General features: G+C 47.2%; 2 protein-coding genes across 2 annotated transcripts in view; both read right to left on the bottom strand.

Annotated features, from left to right (window-relative positions):
• prkd2 (protein kinase D2) overlaps positions 1–5,864 on the bottom strand; it is a 47,503-nt gene extending 41,639 nt beyond the window's left edge. The window contains exon 1 of the mRNA XM_064984292.1: positions 4,932–5,864. Coding sequence (XP_064840364.1) covers positions 4,932–5,258 — 327 coding nt within the window. The 5' untranslated portion in view covers positions 5,259–5,864. The remainder of the gene's footprint in view (positions 1–4,931) is intronic.
• A 1,933-nt stretch (positions 5,865–7,797) lies between these two features.
• The window catches only part of LOC135552587 (striatin-4-like), a 25,765-nt gene continuing 10,313 nt past the window's right edge, over positions 7,798–23,249 (bottom strand). The window contains 16 exon segments of the mRNA XM_064984294.1: positions 7,798–12,681; positions 12,807–13,014; positions 13,166–13,252; positions 13,422–13,520; positions 15,186–15,326; positions 15,401–15,568; positions 17,821–17,942; positions 18,075–18,122; positions 18,416–18,591; positions 18,813–18,931; positions 19,219–19,314; positions 20,155–20,192; positions 20,194–20,309; positions 20,395–20,578; positions 20,851–21,045; positions 22,016–22,094. Coding sequence (XP_064840366.1) covers positions 12,845–13,014; positions 13,166–13,252; positions 13,422–13,520; positions 15,186–15,326; positions 15,401–15,568; positions 17,821–17,942; positions 18,075–18,122; positions 18,416–18,591; positions 18,813–18,931; positions 19,219–19,314; positions 20,155–20,192; positions 20,194–20,309; positions 20,395–20,578; positions 20,851–21,045; positions 22,016–22,094 — 1,838 coding nt within the window. The 3' untranslated portion in view covers positions 7,798–12,681; positions 12,807–12,844.

The raw sequence follows: 23,249 nt of genomic DNA, 5'->3' as shown, positions 1-23,249 counted from the left end.
GAAACAGAGTCCGAGTCACGAACACCTGAGGAAAGAACCAAGGGGAGTGACAGGTAATCAAGGAGGTGATGGGAGTCCAGGTGAGTGTCATGAGGCGCGAGACGATGGTAACAGGTGTGCGGGATAATCAGCAGGCTGATGACCTAGAGGCCGGAGAGGGAGTATACGTGACAGAGGTTTGGAGTGTGACCCTGGCTATCCGTAATAATAAAAAACTTGAATGTTGTGCAGTCTGGTTTGCTTAATATAAGGAATTTGAAACTATTTCCACTTTTACTTTTGATACTTGAAGTACATTTAAAACGAAATACTTTTAACCTTTTACTCAAGTAGTATTTCACTGGGGACTTTCACTTTAGTCATTTTATATTAAAAAGATATCTTTACTTTCACTCAAGTATGACAACACCACTGGGTGTCTATGTGTGCTTAAGTGTGTGTGTGTGTGTGTGTGTGTGTGTGTGTGTGTGTGTGTGTGTGTGTGTGTGTGTAAAAGAGAGACCGAGGTAAACAGGAGATAGTGTGTGTATGATCACATTCCCAGGCCCAACTCCTCCAGGGAGGCAGATAAAGAAACTGCCCATTCCAGAACGGAGGTGGAAACAATGGCCAGTGACTTTCAGTTGCAGCTGTGTGTGTGTGTCTGTGTGTGTGTGTGTGTGTGTGTGTGTGTGTCTGTGTGGCCCACCTGTCCAAATCGCTACACCTCTTCCTGTGTACAGTTCCACATTTCAATTGCTCTCTGTCTTTCCCTGCTTTTCCCCTTAAGTGTTTTTTTAAATATATTTGTTACATTTTAAACTCTTTCTTCTTCTCTCTTGGTCTCTCCATTCCTCTCTATCACTCCGTGAGCCTCGTTCACTACAGATACCACTGTAGAGTGCAGGAGTAGTGAGGGTGGCCACGTGTTGTATGCTAGACTGAGAATCACAGACACCTACACTAAATACACACCTCCCTTTGCACACGTGGGCATTGCCATGCTGAATTTTGAAACCTAAATAGCAAGCAAACGAGGTTGACTTACAGTAGAAATCTGTGATCCTGAGAGTATTTTCTCTCCGTCTGCGGGAAACCAATGAAGGGTGAGTTTGCTAGTGTTTTCTTAGTGAATAACCAACCTCAGTGCCAAGGATCTGTGCAATGCTCAGAGGCATCAGTTATTACAATCCTGTTAGAGCAATCATCTGACGTGATGAAACTATGGTAACACTTCAAATGACACAGTCAAGCCTCGACAGGTCGGCCCTCCCCAGTCTCACGCGCCCACACATGCACCATTCATTACAAGTCCAATTAGTAAACAGGTTATTGGTCTGAGAGGTAAGGATCAGCTTGAATAGGCACACCTCTTGGCAGAGTGAAACTTGATTGGCCGATGAAAGAGACACAACAAGCGACATGAAGCTCACAGCCACATGGGACTGAATGGCTCTATGACGAGACACAAATTGCCACTTTTCAACTGGTGCTTGTTTGCGACATTAAAACGTCTCTAGCATGCAGTACAACATCCCGACACACACATCTACTGTAGATTGTCCCGTAGGTTTGCCTTCCAGGCATGGTCTTATGGGGACTTAACGTTTGATCCTGTGGCTTCACAGGAAGTCCGTATTAGCATCGGACCAATGGGAAGCGGGGGTGGTCTCTATGAGTCAGAGTTACCGCATGAAACTCAGCAACACACTGGGAGTGGAGGCTCTACAGACCCCAATTGTCCGGAAACAATGAGAGAGATCTGCCCAACGGTCAGCACCAAATTCCCCCTACCCTACCTCGTCTCCCACCAACCCCAGAGAGAGGGGGAGGTGCCCTGGGGGAATATGTGGAGGACGACGGGAGGGGATGGAAGTGGAAGGATGAGGAGGAAGAGGAGGAGGAGGAGGACGTGGATCAACCCCGGACGGAGTGGACTCCAAGAGGAAACAGGCCTCATTTCCTCCTCTTTATCCGTCAGACAATGGGACACCGTTAGCAGGGAGAGTGATGGGGAGAGGAGGAGTGGGGAGGAAGGGAGAGGAGGAGGAGGGAAGAACCGATGTGAGAAGAAGAGAGGGAAGAACAGGGGAAGAGAGGAGCAGATAGGGGAGAGCGGTGAGGATGGGGGAGAGGAAGGGAGGACGGGAGGCGGAGAGAGAACAACAGCTTTTGGGAAGAAGAGAATGAAGGAAGGAGAGAAGATGAGAGTAGGAGGAGGGAAGGGAAGGATAACGGTCCACAAATCACTGAATAAACCATCAAGTGTTCTGCTGTTTCAGGGTTGAACAGACATACACAGCACTCGTGTTAAGGTCTTATTTGATCTTATGCCACTAGGAGCAGGGGCTGGGGGGCAGGGAAAGAGAGTGTCCTCCTACATATTGTAGGCTCTGAAGTTAATGGAAAAACGTGTCAGTGGAACACAGGGAGGCTGGCTGGCTGTTAAATAAACAGAGAGAGAGAGAGAGCAGCCTGGCCTGGCCGTGGCTGGTGACTCAACATTTCTGATTGAGACGGACGGACGGGAGAGGAGCGCCGAAGGGAATGATGGAACCGTGACAAAACACCCCTACTCCTGACACACACACACACACACACACACACACACACACACACACACTGCCAAACCTGAAATCTCCCTAAATACAAAGCCCCTGTCATGCCATCCATATGAAAGGGCAGGGGGACTGACTGACTGGTTTTCTGGTGCTGGTGTTCATTAAAGTGGCCCTCCAGTCTCCTCTGAACCAATAGCATGCACCCATCCACATCGACGGGGCTGCAGTGGAGCGGGTAGAGAGCGTCAAGTTCCTCTGGTCCAAATCACTAAAGACTTAAAATGGTCCACACGCACACACAGTCGTGAAGAAGGCAAGGCAGCGCCTCTTCCCCCTCAGGAGGTTGAAAAAGTTTAGCATGTGGGCCCTCCAATCCTCAAAAAGTCCCGGAAACCCGTTAAAAGACTCCAGCCACCCAACCCATCGGCTGTTCTCCGCGCGGCACCGGTGCATCAAGTCTGACACCAACAGACGCCTGGAAGAGCTTCTATCCACCAGCAATAAGACGACTCTACACACTCACGCACACTGACACTCCAACAACACACATAACATGCACACACACACTGACACTCCAACAACACACATAACATGCACACACACACTGACACTCCAACAACACACATATCATGCACACACACACTGACACTCCAACAACACACATAACATGCACACACACACTGACACTCCAACAACACACATAACATGCACACACACACTGACACTCCAACAACACACATAACATGCACACACACACTGACACTCCAACAACACACATAACATGCACACACACACTGACACTCCAACAACACACATAACATGCACACACACACACACACACACTCCAATGCAATCTTCCTTTACGCCCACTGCTACTCTTGTTTATCACACGTCCTGATGCCTCGTCTCCTTAACCCCGATGCATATCTGCCTCCGTCACTCCAGTATCCCTGCACCTTGGAAACATGTTATGGGAACTGACCCGGTGTCATAGCTTCTTACCTTCTCATGTTCTTGAGTTCTATTTATTTGTGGCGTCACATTGATGCTGAAGACCCCCCATCGTTGGGTTCAGCGGCTTGCAAGAGAGGCACCTCACTGTACTCGCGCACGTGACATTAAAATGTGTACCGCGACGAGTACGGTAGAGTGTTCCGAAGGGGGCAGAAAAGGGGAGTCCTAGCATAAACATCTACAGTTGACACAGGGACTTCTGAAACCCTTCACAGGGATATGAAGGGGCAGGCGTGGAGCTGATTTTGTTCCCGCAAAACAATGAACAGATTAGGGAAAGCAGCGTTTCCTGGAACAGTTACCCATTACACATTTTTCAAGCTGCTGTTGGCCAACCTCCAGCAACTGGCTTTGGAAATCTGGTAATCTAACCATCTCAGAGTGTAATTGGCTGAGAGAAACCAACGCCTCTCATGCCAGACACTGACTTGAGGATTATGCTCTCCTGCTGGTTGCTGCAAAATGGCCGCCTTCTTCCCTGTACTGCACATGCATGGCCCAGGTAAAAACCTGGCTGTATGGTAAGACACCACGGCGGATTACTCAGTAATTGTTTACCTTTCCATTTGATGCACAGAGATTGGTGCCACTCTTGAGCACAACCAAATCAAATGAAAACATCCTCAGCGGCTTTAAATGCGTTTCATAAATTGGACTGCGAATGCAGATTATGGAAGGTATCCTTGCAGACATGGGAGGCTCAAGCAGGGGTACTTGTCGTAATTAGAGTGGCCTGGTAGGCGTCCTGGTTTTGTGACATTATTAGCTCATAGTCTGTCACAGTGATGTAACAGTGTTTGCCTGGATGCCATCAACTGCTCGTTACATGGACTTACTTCGAGACAAAATCATATACATCACTTCATGGCACCTGGATGTACTCAGTGTGTGTGTGTGTGTGTGTGTGTGTGTGTGTGTGTGAGAGATTCACTGCCAAAATTCCTCACCATTAGCTATGAAATGTCAGAGACAGCTGGATAAAGATAGCACAGGCATTTAGGGCTCATCGGCGATTACTAAACAGAAAAACACGACACACACACACCCACCAATTCAGGGCAAATATAGTATTCCGTAGGTAAATCTCACACACGCCGACATGGTCTCAGAGCAATTCGTATTATTCTGTACTTTAAATATTAAATATGTGACACATCGCGACTCAAACAAGCAACCTTTGGATTGCTAGATGGTCGCAGAGTACGCCCACCCATCCACCCTGATCAACCTCCCTACTTTTGTTTCTGTCTAAAGTAACTAGACCATATATCTTGGAGATGCTCAGAAATACGTCAAGTATGTTTTGTATGGCTCTGAGGCCAGGCTGCACACACACACACACACACACACACACACACACACAGCTTGTGCTCTCACCTTGATGTCGACAATGGAGCAGGCAATCTGTTTGACGTAGGCAAGGTCAGCGGTCTGGGGCAGCAGCACTGACTCTCTGGTCAGCCCAATCTGGATGATGAAGGAGACCCCAGCTGGGGTGGGGGGCACGTAGGAATTGGCAACCCCCCCAGGGCCCAGCCCAGCCCCCAGTTCCACAGGGGGGAGACCACCGTGAGCAGGGGAGGGAGGCACGACCATGGGGGTCCCCTGCTGCATCACCACAGAGCCTGGGGGAGAGGGGCCCCCCGTGTGGAAGAAGACCTGGGATAGGGGTCCCGACGACATACAGGGGCTGGCGTTGGCCATCCCTCGCTACACACGCGCACGCTCTACCTCCCTCAAAAGAGCAGGAGCGCGAGGGTGTCGACACGGTGATCCACAGACAAATACACACCGCTACTGGGAGTCTCTGCCCTGTGACCACCCCTTCTCCCAGAGGAGTCAAGAGGAGATCCCTATCCAGGAAGACCTGCTTCTTCTTTTCTTTCTTTCTATCTCTCCCTCTTGATCTTTTGTCATCTGCACTCACACGTCTTCTTTCATTATCCCGGCGAGGCAAGCGTGAGACAGACTGAGAAAAACTTCTCCCCTCCTACCCACCACTCCTCCTTCTCGGGTGAAGAAGTTGTTCTGCTGATGAGAAAGTCTCAATTTTCACAGGAAACACTTGAGGAAGGAGAAAGAAGGGGGGGAAAAGTTTGTTGTCCTTAGACTCCAGCCTGTACAAAATGGCTTCCTTGAGCAGGAAACTGAGAGAATGAAGGAGAGACAGCCTGGTGGTGCTTTTCTTTAACAAGTCTTGTCCTGTTTCAGTTTCAGCCGAGTTAACTATTTTTCTGTAAAAAAGCAAGACCGAGAGTACCTCCCTCTCCCTCCTGCTCCCTCCTTTCTGAACTTGTCACAGCCAAGTAGGAAGTGATATGACTGACACAACTCTCGGCCAATGGGTGGAGGAGAGCTCTGGATAAGCCCATGTCAGTTCCTCCCACTCCCTGGTCTTCTCCCATGCTCTATGTTTTATGTTGCAGTAATTTGTCTTGTTTAATCCTTCTCTAACAGCTGGGCTCTTCTTACTCTAGCCCGAGGGGAACTGCACACAAATATTTATCTCTCTCCCTCTAAAACACACTCTTTTCTCTGTGGCTTTGCTTTTTGTTCTCTCTCCTCACCCTCTTGGCAGTGCCAATGACATTCAGGCCTCTCTCTGATTCGAATGCAGGACCACACCTACAGTGCAACCACCATTCTACTCAATGAAGTAGAAAAGAGCTGTAAAAAAATACTTTTGATAGTTCACTCAGTTTATAACTTGTGGTAGGTACTCTTTGTTTAATATCTGTTCAATGTATAATTGCTTATTGTGATAAACGATTATTTAGATATAGGTAATTAGCCAAAGATTATGCTAATTTAAATAAGAGACGTGGCCACAATAAACCTACTGTAAGAGGCACTTTCTTATCGATGGTTGTTCTGAGTTGTACCTCCTTTAAGGGCCACTAGAGGGAGATGTATCCCCCAGAGTCTCTGACATAATCATAACACTGGAACAGATCCAAGGTCTGTTTTGATCTTCATCACATAACTAATAAAACCGGCCTTGCTCGTCTTCAGGAAGGGGTGCTGTGAGCTTGATATTTCTGGGTTGTTTTCTCCAGAGCATGGGTAGCAGGTGGCTGTCAATAATGTCATGTTAATGTGGCTTGTTCGTTAACAATCCCTTGGTCACTTGCTTGCTGTGGGTCCTGTTGTATCTTTTCCTAGAGCCCTGTAAAAACTGTCTAGTTGCAGAATTGGCGATGACCGGGATAGAAGACGGGTACTTCAGGCATTCCTGGTCTGAAGGGAAGTCAGGTGAGGGAGAGAAGAGCGTATTGGGTCGTTCCACGAAATTAGTCCCCTTTTGGGCAGTGGAACTTGGTGCTGGAAAAAAACCTGTTTGATTTCTGCAAATGTTTACACTCTGTCATAAAGAGGACAGGATAAACTGAATAAAAAACATGCTTTCCCCATCTCAAGAGGTTTTAAATAAGTAAATAAAAATACTTGCAAAGTAACAGGGTTGACGACGCCATCTTACATCAGCGATAAAGCTCCTTGTGACAGGGAGAACGTTAAAACATTTCTAGTCTGTCGAGCTATGGGCAACAGGGTTAACGTATTATGCTCAACAAGCTCAGTTTTCCACCACAAAATGGCCGAAAATAGTAGAACCAGGTCATGATTTCATGCTATGATTTAACTATTTTATGTTCAATGTTTCTTTTGGAGAAAAAAAAAATATTTAAAAAGGAATAGTTTCACCATATTAAAATGAGAGTTCAGTCCACGTAACTTAAAATTAGTGAAAGGTTTTTTTGTTAAGCGCAAAAAGGAATCACTAATAAATAATAATCTTTAGAAATGACTTTGTCAAAGCAACAAAATAACTAGGGCTTTGCAATAATGGGGAAAACTTGGAGAAATGTTGGGGTTAAGTGGCTTTAAATCTTCCTAGAAGTCTCAGAGGGTGCACAGGAGGACAGGCTGACTTCGGTCGTCAGTTGAACAGTGTTTCCTCTGACAAATTGGTGCAGCTGGCGTGTTTTAAGGAGCACGGTTTGGCGGGTCATGTTTCAAAGGACGCATGACTCGACTTTCGCATCTCCCGAGCCTGTTGGGGAGTTGCAGCCATGAGAAAAGATCGTAATTGAAAAAGGGGTTAAAAATATACATAGTTTAGATACATGGTTTCTTTATTTGTTATTTTATTTTTAAATGAATCATTAAGTTGATAATTAATATGTAGTAATACAGTAATCAATTACAGTTGTCATGATACAATGAATGACAACACTGCTCTCAATTCACTGTACAAAATCGTTATTTTATTAGAATTTTTTGTTTTTCTTCTTTAATGACATACAACACGAGACCCGCAAAGTAAAGAGAAGGAAAATCTGTAATTTGATACAAGCTAGAATGCAGTTCCAAAAATATATATAATAAAACAAACTCAATAAAAAGCAGGTCTCTTATCCCTTGTAGTTAAGAGGAAATTGTTTGAATACCGCTTAATATGATGTACAAAATATCACACAGTGATAAGTTGCTATTAAAAAAATAAAAACACAAAGAAACAAGAGTCCTTTACCTTGGCCTCGGACTGATCACTTTTTGATTTTTTTCTCTCTTTTTTTCTGATTTGTTAACCGTTTAGTTGTTTTTTTACAAGGTATACATTGTCATTATCAATCACAAGCAAGTTCTAAGCCTAGCAAAGAAGAAATATTTCACTGATGATACTACAGTATTCTTAGATAATAATTATAATCAAAGGGGGAAAAAAGCAACAAATAAAAAATGAGAATGGACATGTAAATCAGATAATGGTTGCTCTAGTCTTCTATCATTTACAGTCATATCTATTTTCTTCTCGCTTTCTTGATTTTTGTTGTTGTTTCACATTGATTCGTCTGTTCTCAGAAGACGGGACATATTTGAGTTATATTCAGGACCAGTCTGTAGCTCAATGCAGCAGACGTACATGTGGACTCTGACTGACACACAGACACGGAGTGCAGAGTTCGTCCAACACACTCATGCAGTCTTAATATTTACTTGAAGGGAGGAGAAATACCAGGGAGACACTTCAGGGCTTGGTTTCCCGGTAGCGATGGAATTTAGGCGTACAAGTATTTTAACCGATGCATCGTTCCTGCAACGGCCGAAGATGTGACATGCGTTTCCCAAAACACCACGCAGAAAGAACGTTCGCCAAGTGCGTCGTTGGAGCAAGTGTCGATACCTATAGGATAAAAAAGAAAGGCTGCTTTCTCTATTCATATCTTACCTTAACATAATTATTTCACAATACTGGCAACCGGTTAGCTCCTAGAGAGATGATCACCTAATGGCTGCAAATATTGAGATGGTTTATTCTAATGCTTAACCAATAATAATGCACAAATCACAGATTTGGCATATCATTGCACACATTACAAATGAAATGTATTGAGGCAAAAATTGCAGACAGACTAGCCAGCTAAATAGAACTCAATTGATTGAACATGAAATCGATTTCAATATGATTTAAATAAACAGACCTATGTATGTAGCCTTTATAAACCTATTTGCTGTATTCATCTTTTAATGCAGTCAACTCGGTTTTCATTTGATGCATATTTGTATCCTTCGCGGTCAACTTAGCAGTCAACTTCGGTCTGAAGTTATCTGCGTCCACAGTGACAGATAAACATCTCGAATTATATTTAGATGACATCTTCTGGTCTGTGTATAAAGTGACCAGGATGGGTAAAAAAACAAAAACAAATTAAGCATCTAACGACACACTTCGCTGTTCTTAGGCAGTCGATTTCATATGCGACTTTAGTAATGGTTTTGGGAAACAGCTTGGCGATTTAACGACGCTCCTATGAAGATTCTAACGATGAACTGCACTTCCTGATTTGTCCTCGTTTTAGATTCGGTTCATTAGTAAATACTAGCGGCCAGGACTGAATTCAGTCGGGGTGTGGTTTGACGTGAGTGTCTCTTGTGCGTGTTCGCAGGAGGGAAGAGTTCGCTAAAATCGTTTCCTGAATTACCTTCAGCTAGCTGGTACGCGACCGTGGCAAAAGTAGTTTGTCAATAAATTACACAATGTAACCGGGACAATATTTTCATGTTGCACATCTTTTAGGTGTCTCATTAATTGCTTTCAATATTGCGATATGATTTATAGTCGGTTTTCTGCATTGTATAGTTGGTTTGAACATTTCAAATATTGTCCCATGTACATTGTGTTATTTACTGATGGTCCCTAACTTGCCCCATAGGGATATCCAAAGTCAAACCAAATTGATCATGAACATTACATTGGGTCGTGGTGCAGCTGCACTCAGAATTGATGATTACTTGGGTGCAGCCAGCTGTGGGAAGGATTCAAATAAACCCAACCTATGGAAAACTGTTATGGTACTTTTCATTCCGTGAAATACAGTTTTTTTCCTATCTCGCAAATCTCTGTTTTGGACAAGACTGACTTTATGACCGAAATCATTCTATTTACACATTGTAGTCAATGGCAGTAAAATAAATGCTTCTGACTCACACCGATGCTACTTTTTAGGGCCAGTTGCTCTTTAAGACTCTTTTGGGAAACTGGGCCATGGTCTCCACAGCCGCACTCAGACACATACGGGCTTCAGGTAACTTCTTGGTCTAGTCTTGGGGTCTAGTGCAGCTGATGTAATGCAGCATATAGCCAACCGTTAGTTAGTGTGTCACTGGAATGCACTTCGTATGGAAGCTATAACGTTGGTGGGAGTGGATGCACTGTTACACAAAAAAATGGCCACCGGACTTCCAAGAGGTGGGTGATACCATCAGCTGGGTGATTGACAACTGCGTACTATAGTTAACCTCTCAGCAACAAAGCATGACAGCACCCAGTGTGCTACAGTAAGTAGCACTTAGGCATTCTCTCTGCTTCATCAAATTCAATGCATCTGAAACCATCATGCAAAAGCAAACACATGAAGCTGACATTAACTAAACCAAGCCCACAAAAACCTGTCTAACCAGAGAGAGTGGCTTCCCAGAAGGTCTTGCAGTGGAGAGAAACGTTGACCTCTCCGTCATTTTTTTACCAGCAACCTTTGATTCTCTGACCCCTGTAACGACCCTGTTGCATGTAGGCGCTCTTGGTTAAAGTTGACCTTAACCACATATCTAGGATGAGATTACCCTAACCCCAATGCTGACTTTAACCATTAAGGGTATGGAAAAAATACCTGATCTGGTATCAGTGGTTTGGGATGAGTTCTACCCCCTCCCTCTGACGTATGTGCTAGGGGTTGATTAGTAGGTTTTGGGGGGGGGGGGGGGGGGCAGCTTGGGGCCAGTTACTGATTGACATGGAGCTACTGGGTCATTCAATCTTTACTGCCATGCCCTGCTCTGCCCTGGTCTGGTGGAACCTCCCTCCGGGCCCCACCCGCCGCCTATATTCCACCCCAGAAAGTTCAAAAATAAACTTGAAGGGTCCAGGAGGCCGGTTACTCAACGACATCACCCCCGACCTCTGACCTATATGTCAGTCTTTAGCAGACACCCAAGGCTCCGCCCTTTGTCCAACCACGTTACCACTTCCAGGAAAAACAGCTCCGCAATAATCCAAGCGCAAAGTGGTCGCTTGGTGAACGGTCACCAGCCCTGTCTAAACTCGGTCTTCGTCGGAGGCCAATGTAAAGGGTCTTGGGGGGGGTTCAGGTAGTGTTTGTTCTTGTCTCCTCTCCAAAGGGGAAAGGGAGAGGATGGAGGGCTCTTTATGTGGCTTTTGTTCCCATATCCTGGGGGCAAATTTATCCTGCTGGCCCCGTTGACACGGGAGAGAGGCACCAGTTTCCCACTATGAGCACTCAGTGCAACCCCCCCCCCTTCGCACAAAAACAGAAACCTAATCAACGACAGTCATTTCATTGGACAATAAGATTTTTTCCAAAGGCCGTTGTGACTAGATGCCGACTTAAGGGACAACGAGAGAATACAGGACGCTACATTCTGGTAATGTCCACCGTTTCAGTCAGAGGGGTTACTGCGGCATCAACATTAAATTACTCCCGTCATCTCCACATATTCTTTCACAAACCAGCTGTCCCGATGAAATGACAAAACTTCACACACACACACAGACACACACACACACACACACTATATATAAAAAGAAACCAGTAGAAAAGTGTCTGCTTAGCATAGCGTGTTAGTTTCCTATGAGATACAAATTACCCATACAGTATCTCAACACAAACAGTTGGCGTGGCTGGAGAGTGACGATACAAGCTATATCATGCTACTTTTGATGACAAATATCCCAGTGAGAGACAAACAGGACCCCCCCCCACACACACACACACACACACCTCGAATTAAAACAGGTCCCTGATTCAGACTCGGACTGATGAGGTCTTAGCACCAAGATTAAACAAGTGCAACACACACACAAACACACCTTTCTACTGAAATGGATGACCGTACAATACCGGACACACAAACGCTCAGACTTCGTATCTTGGCGATGAGGCTGATATTAAAGCCGTTTGTCCAACACTGGTTAGGAGGCGTCTCCAAAACACACACAAAAAAAAACTAAAACCCTCAGAAGTCTTTGGAATGAAATGGATTGTTCCCCCACACTGTGGTGCAGCAGACAATTGCTACTGCCATCAACGGGTGGGTACTGGACTCTACTGTAGTTAGGTAGCTTACGTGTGTTAGCAACTGGTGAGCTAAGCTTCTTATCTCTTAAAAAACTAAAAAGCTTCAAACTGAAAGTGAACCCGGGTGCGCGCCGCGTCACTTGTCATAGCAGGTGCCGTATCGGCATGCGTAGTGATCCAAGTCAACACACATTGTCTTATAATAACCGCAAGTGGACTGTCAAAAGTAGAAATGAATGAGAGTATTGTAGTGTAGTAAACTGACCTAATAAACCGAGCAGTCCGATCTAGTCGTTAGAAAAGCAGTATGGTTAGTATTGCAACAAGTTACCGAGGCATCATGGGATCAGCTAGAGAACTGTGGTTAATAGTGTCCTGTTGGCGATGACCCAGCCAGTGGGGTGCAGGACAACAGGTTTTGTGTGTGTATGTCACTGGATGGGTACGTGTGTAACTGTGAATGTGGAATTGTGTGTGAGCTTCGTCCATTGTAGTCATCACTCTCCTCTGGCCGAGTTGTGTTAGTCGGGCTGTAAATGAAAAGAAGGGACAAGTTCATATAAGCAGAAACTGTAAAGAAACTCAACTAACAGATTGTAAGATAAAGCACACACACACACACTCTCCCTCTCTCTCTCTCTCTCTCTCTCTCTACCAGTGAGGATGATGTTGAGTCCCTGTCTGTGCCTCCTCTCAGACGAAGACCTTGGCGAGTGCGTCGGCGCCAGCCGAGGCGATGAAGGGCTGCGAGGGGTGGAAGGCCACGTCGTGAATGGCCTCGTCGTGCTTCTTCCTGTGAGCCGTGATCTCCTGCACACACGTCCTGTTGTCCAGCATCCACAGACGCACCGAACAGTCATGGCCTGCATGGAGGAAGCGGAGAGCACAGTTAGAGTAATAGCGGAAGCACGTGGTGAGGTTAGAAGCAGTGGTTCTCAGTCCTGGTCCTGGGGATTCAATTCCTGGGGACTCAATTGCAGCCCTTTTAAGAAACACTGGATTACTGGTACTCACTGCCAGAAATGAGGTAAGTGCCTTTGGGGTCCGTGGTCAGACAGGTGACAGCATCCAGGTGTGCCACCATGGAGTGGATCAGTTTACCTGGTAACACACGCAGGTGGGCATTACATTTCATTGAATTAAATCAAATGGTAAAGGCAAGTTTTGGAGCTATGGGCTAGTTCGACCCAGATAAAAACAGATCAGGCACGAGGCCTAATTCTGGCGTAGTTACAGAAAGGTAGGATTTAGCAGTGGACAGTGGGCTGACCTGTCTTGTTGTCCAGATAGCGGATAGTGCGGTTCTCGTGTGCGGTGATGGAGATGGGCTCCGAGGGGTGGCTGACCACACAGTTTATCAACTCACTGCCTGCGGGGGGTGACACACACACAGATCAGCTCACAGACACATACAGATCAGTAGAGGGAGATCCTCCTGGCTCCTCTCATGGAAGGGAGGCACAGAAGGATGCATTTTATATATATATATATATATATATATATATATAAAAGGTATTTTCAGATTTTATTGAACAGAGAGAGGATGAGAGAGGGGAAAGATGGGGCAGTATGCCCGATTTGAACTTGTGCCGACTAGGGGTGTAAGGGTACACATTTTCGTACCGAACCGTTCAGGTACCTCAGATGAACATTTTAAAACGGCCATTTTGTGAATATACTCCCATCGTTGTTTAAATCTCCAGTTTGGGAAAATGTTGATTTCCCAGTAGATTACAACGGCGATGGACAGAGAGTAGTGAATAAAATGTTAACAGTATGTCGCCACGTGCAACGAGAACTGCCTATGCAGCGGCCAACACCTCAAATATGTTGACACATTTACACCGACATCACCCCAGTATTCCGGAGCAAGACGGAAAGGCAAAAAAACAACACAACATCGTCTCCCCTCTGCATTCAAGCACCCCTTGGCAGCTGATTCTGACCAGGCCAAAGAAAATAGAAGAGCGATAGGTAGGCTATGTTTATATTCTTTACAGTCTTTGGTACATAGCCGTGGATATGCGTCCATTCTCGGTGGTTGAGAATAGGGTGTTTCAGCACCTCGTTGAAAGTGCTCGAGCCACGCTACGAACTTCCCTCTCGCATCCATTTCAGCAAACAGCTAGTACCCCGCTCTATATAAGCAAGCCAAAGCCAAAGTTTTCAATTAATTGGCCAATGCATCCTGTGTTGCGCTTGCTTAAGTCACAGTCCATCACATTACCCCGGAGTGGGAGATGTGCTACGGACACGCCCCTTTATGAGAGTCACAAGTGCGTATCTGGCACTGAAGGAGGCAACGTCATGGTGCATTCGTAACCATGTGGGAAGTGGGAATTTACCACATACCACTGGGAAAAATCCACTTGAATCGCCCTTCAACTGGTAATTACTAGTGGGAAACTCATCTATCATTCTGAGCACCCACTTCTCCCACATGTTGACCTCTGACATCATCTACTAAGGAAATGGCCTCAATAACAGCATTTTCGGCAGTTAATTGCAACAACAAAATAAGATATAAAAAGCTATCTAGAATTGTTTTTGTTTTTTTACTCTATAATTTATTTAAAAGCATGATAGCTGTAATTTTAGTTGATGGTTTGCGCAGCTTGTTGGCCATTAGCCAATCGCAAATTGCGCAGTTTCTCAACGAGTTCAAATCACGTGAACGCACCCAACTGGTATCTACAACCTCTGTGGGAGGTGGGAACTTGGTCAAATTCCCACCTCCCACATGGTTACAAACGCAGCATCCGAGTGTAAACTTGAGAGGCCCAACAGAAAAGTCCTCTCACAGCAGACAATGCCAAGAAAAATTGTGAATGCTAAACATTGTGAATGGCATTTCATTTTCCCGCTGTACCGAAATGTAATCGAACCGTGACCCTAAAAACCGCAATAGGTACCGGTGAACCATTACACCCCTAGCCAACACCGTACACGTGTGCCAGAGGCTGCAGCATTACCGCTAGCCCAACCAGGCCACAGGAAACATTCTGACAGTATTAGAACAGGCCCTAGGACTCACCGTCCTTGGTGCCGGTGTCCAGGACCATGATGCTCTGCTCTGTGGTGAGGTCATAGAGCAGCGTCTCGCCACCGTCGAATGACACCACTGCCTGGTTGGGGTCAGAGTTCACAAAGGCCACCGAGGTGGGCGTTCCGTGTTCTGAGGGGGGGGGGGGGTGAGAGAGTTGAGATATAAGCACACACACACACACACGCAGAAACACACATGCTCACCTTTCTCCTTGTTGAAGACGGAGAGACAGGGGGCAGAGTTCTGTGGGTCCCAGATGCGAACGGTCCCGTCTGCGGAGCAGGAGGCCAGGCGATGGTGGGCGGCAGAGTACGTCAGACTCCACACAGAGTCCTCATGACCCAACAACACACTGCTCTCTATACCCGGGTCTACACAACAAAGAGAACACACACACAAATGGATTCTACAACGGGATGAAACGGCGTTGCTCCTTGCTGAAACGAGCAAGGTGTTGTAGCAAACGAGTCTTTGGTTGTCTAGGCAAGTGCTTTTCAAATTGAGGTCCGCGGCCCCTTATATACGGGGTCCGCGATTTTCTTTTGGGGGGGATTTTTGTGTGTAAAATAATGTGTCAAATGTGTCAAATAACTTTGTATGAATATCGCTATCTACAACAGAATACCATTGTGGATACCATTTGTATGTCTCTGAGACAGTTTCACGAGCCAATGGTAACTAGCGTTAGCTCAATGACGATCTCTACAGGAACAGTTAGCATGCTAGCTGTTCCCGTTCGTACAACTCTGGGGAAGTACGTAGATTCATGGATTCATTGCCAGAATCTCGAGCTATCCCTTTAAAACGGGGCCCTTGGGTCACCGGTTTGCTTGGGCGGGGTTCCCTGGAAAAGAAAAGTTTGAAAACCCCTGGCCTAGGCAACGACCGGTGACCGCGGTCATTTGGCTGACCAATAACCCCCCTTCAAAAATTCCACAGCCCTAATTTCAGTCAATCTGTTTTTATTTCACCTTTATTTAACCAGGTAGACTAGTTGAGAACAAGTTCTCATTTACAACTGCGACCTGGCCAAGATAAAGCAAAGCAGTGCGACACAAACAACAACACAGAGTTACACATGGAATAAACAAAACATAGTCAATAATACAGTAGAACAAAAGAAAAGAAAAAGTCTATGTACAGTGAGTGCAAATGAGGTAAGATAAGAGAGTTCAGTCAATAAATAGGCCATGGTGGCGAAGTAATTACAATATAGCAATTAAACACTGGAATGGTAGATGTGCAGAAGATGAATGTGCAAGTAGAGATACAAGGGTGCAAAAGAGCAAGATAAATAAATAAATACAGTATGGGGATGAGGTAGGTAGATAGATGGGCTGTATACAGATGGGCTATGTACAGGTGCAGTGATCTGTGAGCTGCTCTGACAGCTGGTGCTTAAAGCTAGTGAGGGAGATAAGTGTTTCCAGTTTGAGATGTTTGTAGTTCGTTCCAGTCATTGGCAGCAGAGAACTGGAAGGAGAGGCGGCCAAAGGAAGAATTGGTTTTGGTGGTGACCAGAGAGATATACCTGCTGGAGCGCGTGCAACGAGTGGGTGCTGCTATGGTGACCAGTGAGCTGAGATAAGGTGGGGCTTTACCGAGCAGAGACTTGTAGATAACCTGGAGCCAGTGGGTTCGGCGACGAGTATGAAGCAAGGGCCAACCAACGTGAGCGTACAGGTCGCAATGGTGGGTATTGTATGGGGCTTTGGTGAAAAAACGGCACTGTGATAGACTGCATCCAGTTTGTTGAGTAGAGTGTTGGAGGCTATTTTATAGATGACATCACCGAAGTCGAGGATCGGTAGGATGGTCAGTTTTACGAGGGTATGTTTGGCAGCATGAGTGAAGGATGCTTTGTTGCGATATAGGAAGCCAATTCTAGATTTAATTTTGGATTGGAGATGCTTAATGTGAGTCTGGAAGGAGAGTTTACAGTCTAACCAGACACCTAGGTATTTGTAGTTGTCCACGTATTTATATTCAGAGCCGTCCAGAGTAGTCGGTTGAATAGCATGCATTTAGTTTTACTTGCATTTAAGAGCAGTTGGAGGCCAAGGAAGGAGTGTTGTGTGGCATTGAAGCTCGTCTGGATGTTAGTTATCACAGTGTCCAAAGAGGGGCCAGAAGTATACAGACTGTTTTCGTCTGCTTAGAGGTGTACCAGAGAATCACCAGCAGCAAGAGCAACATCATTAATGTATACATAGAAGAGAGTCGGCCCGAGGATTGAACCCTGTGGCACCCCCATAGAGACTGCCAGAGGTCCGGACAACAGGCCCTCCGATTTGACACACTGAACTATGTCAGAGAAGTAGTTGGTAAACCAAGGCTGTCGAGTCTGCCAATAAGAATGTGGTGATTGACAGAGTCGAAAGCCTTGATCAGGTCGATGAATACGGCTGCACACTAATGTCTCTTATCGATGGTGGTTATGATGTCGTTTAGGACCTTGAGCGTGGCTGAGGTGCACCCATGACCAGCTCTGAAACCAGATTGCATAGCATCATCATGATCATGTGCAATGACTCAGAGCTGAATACGTTAGCTGGGGATAAACCTGACTGGTTGACCGGAGGTGAAAGGTGACAGAGGGGTCAGACAGGGGTCAGGGGCTGACCGTAGTTGTCGTAGGGATCCACGTTGATGTCAGGGATCTTCCAGCAGCGCACGGTTCCGTCCAGACCCCCGCTGTAGCACGAGTCTCCGTCCTCTCCCATTGCCAGAGACAGAACGGCACCACTGTACGCACACACAATTACACAAAGAGTAGCTATTATACCCAGAAACACACCAAAGCACATGATAGTTGCAACAAACGTGTTTGCGTGAGCGTGTCACGCGTGGGTGCGTGCGCGAGTGGTCTGAGATCACCTGTGGGCTCTGAAGGTGTAGATGGGCTCAACGTCCAGCGCTGCATTTCTGTGGAGGCAAAGACCAACATCCGTTTACAAATTACAACACAGTGTTATCGCAAACTACCAGACCTCATTCAGTTTCTTTCCCACTCCTGGGCCTGTATTCATAAAGCATCTTAGATTAGGAGTGAGTGCTGATCTGGGATCTGTTTTTTCCCCCTTTAAATAACCATTCATGAGATTACATGGGACAGGATGGACCTGATCCTAGATCAGCATGACAACTTTATGATACACTTTTTGAACACAGGCCCTGATATTGGTATGTTATGTTCCTGCTATTCCTTAGGCTCTTACTTCTTGGAGTGTATGGCCTTGTTGAGGTTCCACAGCTTCAGGGTTCCGTCCTCGGAGGCTGTGAGTAGAACGGCCTGGCTGGGGTGGAACGTCAACGCTCTGATGGCATCAAAGTGGCTACGCAGCGTGAAGCGAGGGTTCCACGTCTTCTTGAACTCCTCCCGGTTATCCTGCAGCTACACGCACACAGGTGTCAGAGTGTTTGTGAATGCATTCATTTAACAGCAGCGGGCCCCCACTGCTAAATTGTTGCCACCTATTTATTTATTTTGGGGGGGGGTTGAGTCCCCCCCAATAGCATAAGAACACGGCTTAAGCCATGTTTAAAACAGCAAATTCTTCTCTCAGTCCCGTCCCCCCCACTGTTGTGTGTGTGTGTGTGTGTTCAAGTATTCACATCCACGGTGAGGTCGTTGTCGTTGGCCACGGTGAGGTCAGCCAGCTCTCCCAGGTTCATGTCTCCGCCCCCGACGGCGTCCAGGATGAAGACGTCAGAGGAAAAACCCAGAGCGCCACCTTAAGGAGCGGAGGAAGAATGGCTACATTCACCCACCATCTGATCAAAAACACATCCCTTCCTTTTTTCAATACTTAAACAATTACCTCTTCAGAGCAGTATCCCTTTAGACGAGAGAGAGAGAAGCTATTTAGCTACTTTGGTATTTGAGGATCCCCATTAGCTGTTGCGAAAGCAGCAGCTACTCTTCCTGGGGTCCACGTAAAAACATGAAACAATACAGAACAGTGTAGAACATTTGGTACAGCAAGACAGGGAGAGTTTTGGGGGTCGGGTGTTGTCTTACCTTCCCCGGAGCGAGACTGTCCCGACACAGAGGGGGGCGGGGAGGGTTTGGGGGGGAAGTCCGACATCATGCCCTGTAACTTGTTCCTGCGCTTCTCTGAACCAGGCCAGAGGAGAGAGACACAACACACACAGTCATGCAGAGAGAGAGCGAGAGAGAGAGACACACACACACACAACACACACAGTCATGCAGAGAGAGAGCGAGAGAACGAGAGAGAGAAAGGGACAACACGCACTGTCATGCAGAGAGAGAGAGAGAGTGACACACACACACACACAGTCATGCAGAGAGTGCGAGAGAACGAGAGAGAGAGGGACAACACGCACTGTCATGCAGAGAGAGAGAGAGAGAGAGCAGACAGAAAGATAGATAGAGAGACGTGAAGGTCGAGAGTACACATGACCACGCATACAGAAGGAGAGACGATGAGTGGTCAGAGAAATAGAAAGAGACGAAGAGACACGGAACGAGAGACGGGCGGAGAGACAGGCCGAGAGACAGGTCGAGAGACAGGCCGAGAGACAGGCCGAGAGACAGGCCGAGAGACAGGCCGAGAGACAGGCCGAGAGACAGGTCGAGAGACAGGCCGAGAGACAGGCCGAGAGGTGGATGAAGAGATAAAGTAGCCAGACACCAAACAGCATGCTTTATGCTAACTGAACACATTGCTCCAGAGAAAGAGAGACACGTGGATGACAAAAGGCACCCACCAAACACAACATATGTGATAGTGAGACACACAGACAATGGTTCACCATAGGCAATGGTTTATTGGCAGTAGAGGTGAGAGTACAGAACATGTGACTCCCTAGAAAGAGAGAGATAGGGATGAAGGGAGAGCGGGACTGGCAAATAGAAAGAGACAGACAAAAAGCTAGACAGACGAAGAGACAGACAGGTGTGGCTGAGGTGGTTGCTATGACGATGGCGTACCTAACTCCCGGCCGTCCCCTGAGATACGGGCCTCTCCCCCCCTCCCCCTCCTCCCCTGATCCCAGGAAGTCAAACTCGCTCAGGGCATCCTCAGAGTCGTCTTCGTCCTCCTCATCATCAGGGTCCAGGTCTGTGGTCATGGGCTCAGTCCCCATCTACACACACACACACACAGAGAGAGAGGGCTTTAATACACACACACACACACACACACACTTTGCCGTGTTGACGTGATCGGACCTTAACGCGAGGCTTCTTGTTCTTGTTGCGCTGCCCGTCTATACGGTCCGTGCCCATGCCCTGGAAGTCATCTTCCTCATCACTATCATCCTCATCATCATCCTGGCAGCCGTGTAGGAAGGGGATCTTATCCAGCACGGAACCGCCTAGACGCTCCTTAGAACCATCCTTCCCCGCCGCGTTCCTACCGACACACACACACACACACACACATCAGAGGCAACACACACACATCAGAGGCAACCTCCAACGGTAACAACATTACTGACAGTTATAGAAATTTGACAAAAACATGCAATACACCACCACAGACGTAGTACTCATCAACGACACGACTACCGCGGAGACAAGCTTCCATTCATCACTGTCCACAGCACCCTACACCGAGGACAGGGGTGTGTGTGTGTGTGTGTGTGTGTGTGTGTGTGTGTGTGTGTGTGTGTATGGGCGTCTCACCTCTTGATCTGCTCCTCTATCTGTCTGATGAGGAGTGACTCCCCCCCTGCCAGGGGCTCGGGGTCCGGGGCGGGCTGCTGCTCGCTGCTGGCCGGGGCGCCGTTAGCCTCGGGGCTGGTACGACCCAGCAGGGAGCGCACACGCTTCGAACGCATGTCCAGGATGGTGTCCGAGTAGCCCACCTCCTCCAGGTACCTACACACACGCAAACCATGGCCACACACACACGATTAGACTCTTCATTCAGACTCAACAGTTTGTTTAAAGTGTTGGGGACAGTGCTGCTCTCCCGCTATGGGGAGGAAGCCTTACTCTCACTATGGGGAGGAAGCCTTACTCTCGCTATGTGGAGGAAGCCTTACTCTCGCTATGTGGAGGAAGCCTTACTCTCGCTATGGGGAGGAAGCCTTACTCTCACTATGGGGAGGAAGCCTTACTCTCGCTATGTGGAGGAAGCCTTACTCTCGCTATGGGGAGGAAGCCTTACTCTCGCTATGTGGAGGAAGCCTTACTCTCGCTATGGGGAGGAAGCCTTACTCTCGCTATGGGGAGCAAGAAATTACTCTCGCTATGGGGAGGAAGCCTTACTCTCGCTATGGGGAGCAAGCCTTACTCTCGCTATGGGGAGCAAGCCTTACTCTCGCTATGGGGAGGAAGCCTTACTCTCGCTATGTGGAGGGAGCCTTACTCTTGCTATGGGGAGAAAGCCTTACTCTCGCTATGGGGAGGAAGCCTTACTCTCGCTATGGGGAGGAAGCCTTACTCTCGCTATGGGGAGGAAGCCTTACTCTCGCTATGGGGAGGAAGCCTTACTCTCGCTATGGGGAGCAAGCCTTACTCTCGCTATGGGGAGGAAGCCTTACTCTTGCTATGGGGAGGAAGCCTTACTCTCGCTATGGGGAGCAAGAAATTACTCTCGCTATGGGGAGGAAGCCTTACTCTCGCTATGGGGAGGAAGCCTTAATCTCGCTATGGGGAGGAAGCTTTACTCTCGCTATGGGGAGCAAGAAATTACTCTCGCTATGGGGAGGAAGCCTTACTCTCGCTATGGGGAGGAAGCCTTAATCTCGCTATGGGGAGCAAGCCTTACTCTCGCTATGGGGAGGAAGCCTTACTCTCGCTATGGGGAGGAAGCCTTACTCTCGCTATGGGGAGGAAGCCTTACTTGCGCAGTAGCTGACGGCCCTCCTTCCAGGACATCTGATTGGCTGGCTCAGATTCAGATTCTGCTGGCCCATTGGACACTGTGGGATAGACGAAGAGTCGATCAGAGGAGGAAGCTTTGATGTAACAGAAGCCCCCCCCCCCCCCCCCCACACACACACACACACACAGTTAAATGGGACAGATGTGGAAACAAAAGCAGGGGGAAGTTACTAGTTCTGCTTTATCTAGGCTACATAGTGAACCAATCACTGATGCAACCCATTAGGCCACAGACATTCTCCACGGTGAAAAACCCAAGTCTGGTAGCAGATATAGTGAGCTTTTACACAGAGGGATGACAGTTTTACATGGGAAAATGGAATGTCTTCAGATAGTCCACAGAAGGGCTGTCAAACATATGGTCCGAGAGGGTCCAATCCGACCTGCCGGTGGTTTGACTAAAAAATACTTCAGAAATGTTGTTGTTTTTGTGTGTTTTTTTTATTAAAAACAAAAAATCAGGGGGTACGGTGGAACGAACTCAATATACTTTAAAATGACTAAAACCCAGTGTAGAAATGATCATGGACATACATTCATACAGTATCTTGACTGTGTCCAGCTCCCTAATAATTACCCTAATGAAAGCTAGACGGTCAGGCAGCATCGAAAATGACGGGTAAAGGAAACATTTCTCGAACATTTGGACGCCCTCCGGACCTCGTTGAAGACAAGGTCAACATTTGGACGCCCTCCGAACCTCGTTGAAGACAAGGTCAACATTTGGACGCCCTCCGGACCTCGTTGAAGACAAGGTCAACATTTGGACGCCCTCCGGACCTCGTTGAAGACAAGGTCAACATTTGGACGCCCTCCGGACCTCGTTGAAGACAAGGTCAACATTTGGACGCCCTCCGGACCTCGTTGAAGACAAGGTCAACATTTGGACGCCCTCCGGACCTCGTTGAAGACAAGGTCAACATTTGGACGCCCTCCGGACCTCGTTGAAGACAAGGTCAACATTTGGACGCCCTCCGGACCTCGTTGAAGACAAGGTCAACATTTGGACGCCCTCCGGACCTCGTTGAAGACAAGGTCAACATTTGGACGCCCTCCGGACCTCGTTGAAGACAAGGTCAACATTTGGACACCGTCCGGACCTCGTTGAAGACAAGGTCAACATTTGGATGCCCTCCGGACCTCGTTGAAGACAAGGTCAACATTTGACGACAGAACGCCCCCCCCCCCCCCTC

Source organism: Oncorhynchus masou, chromosome 13 (assembly GCF_036934945.1).
Source record: "Oncorhynchus masou masou isolate Uvic2021 chromosome 13, UVic_Omas_1.1, whole genome shotgun sequence".
Taxonomy (NCBI): domain Eukaryota; kingdom Metazoa; phylum Chordata; class Actinopteri; order Salmoniformes; family Salmonidae; genus Oncorhynchus; species Oncorhynchus masou.
The sequence above is the reverse complement of the archived record's forward strand: the minus strand, read 5'-3'. Positions and strand labels throughout refer to the sequence as shown.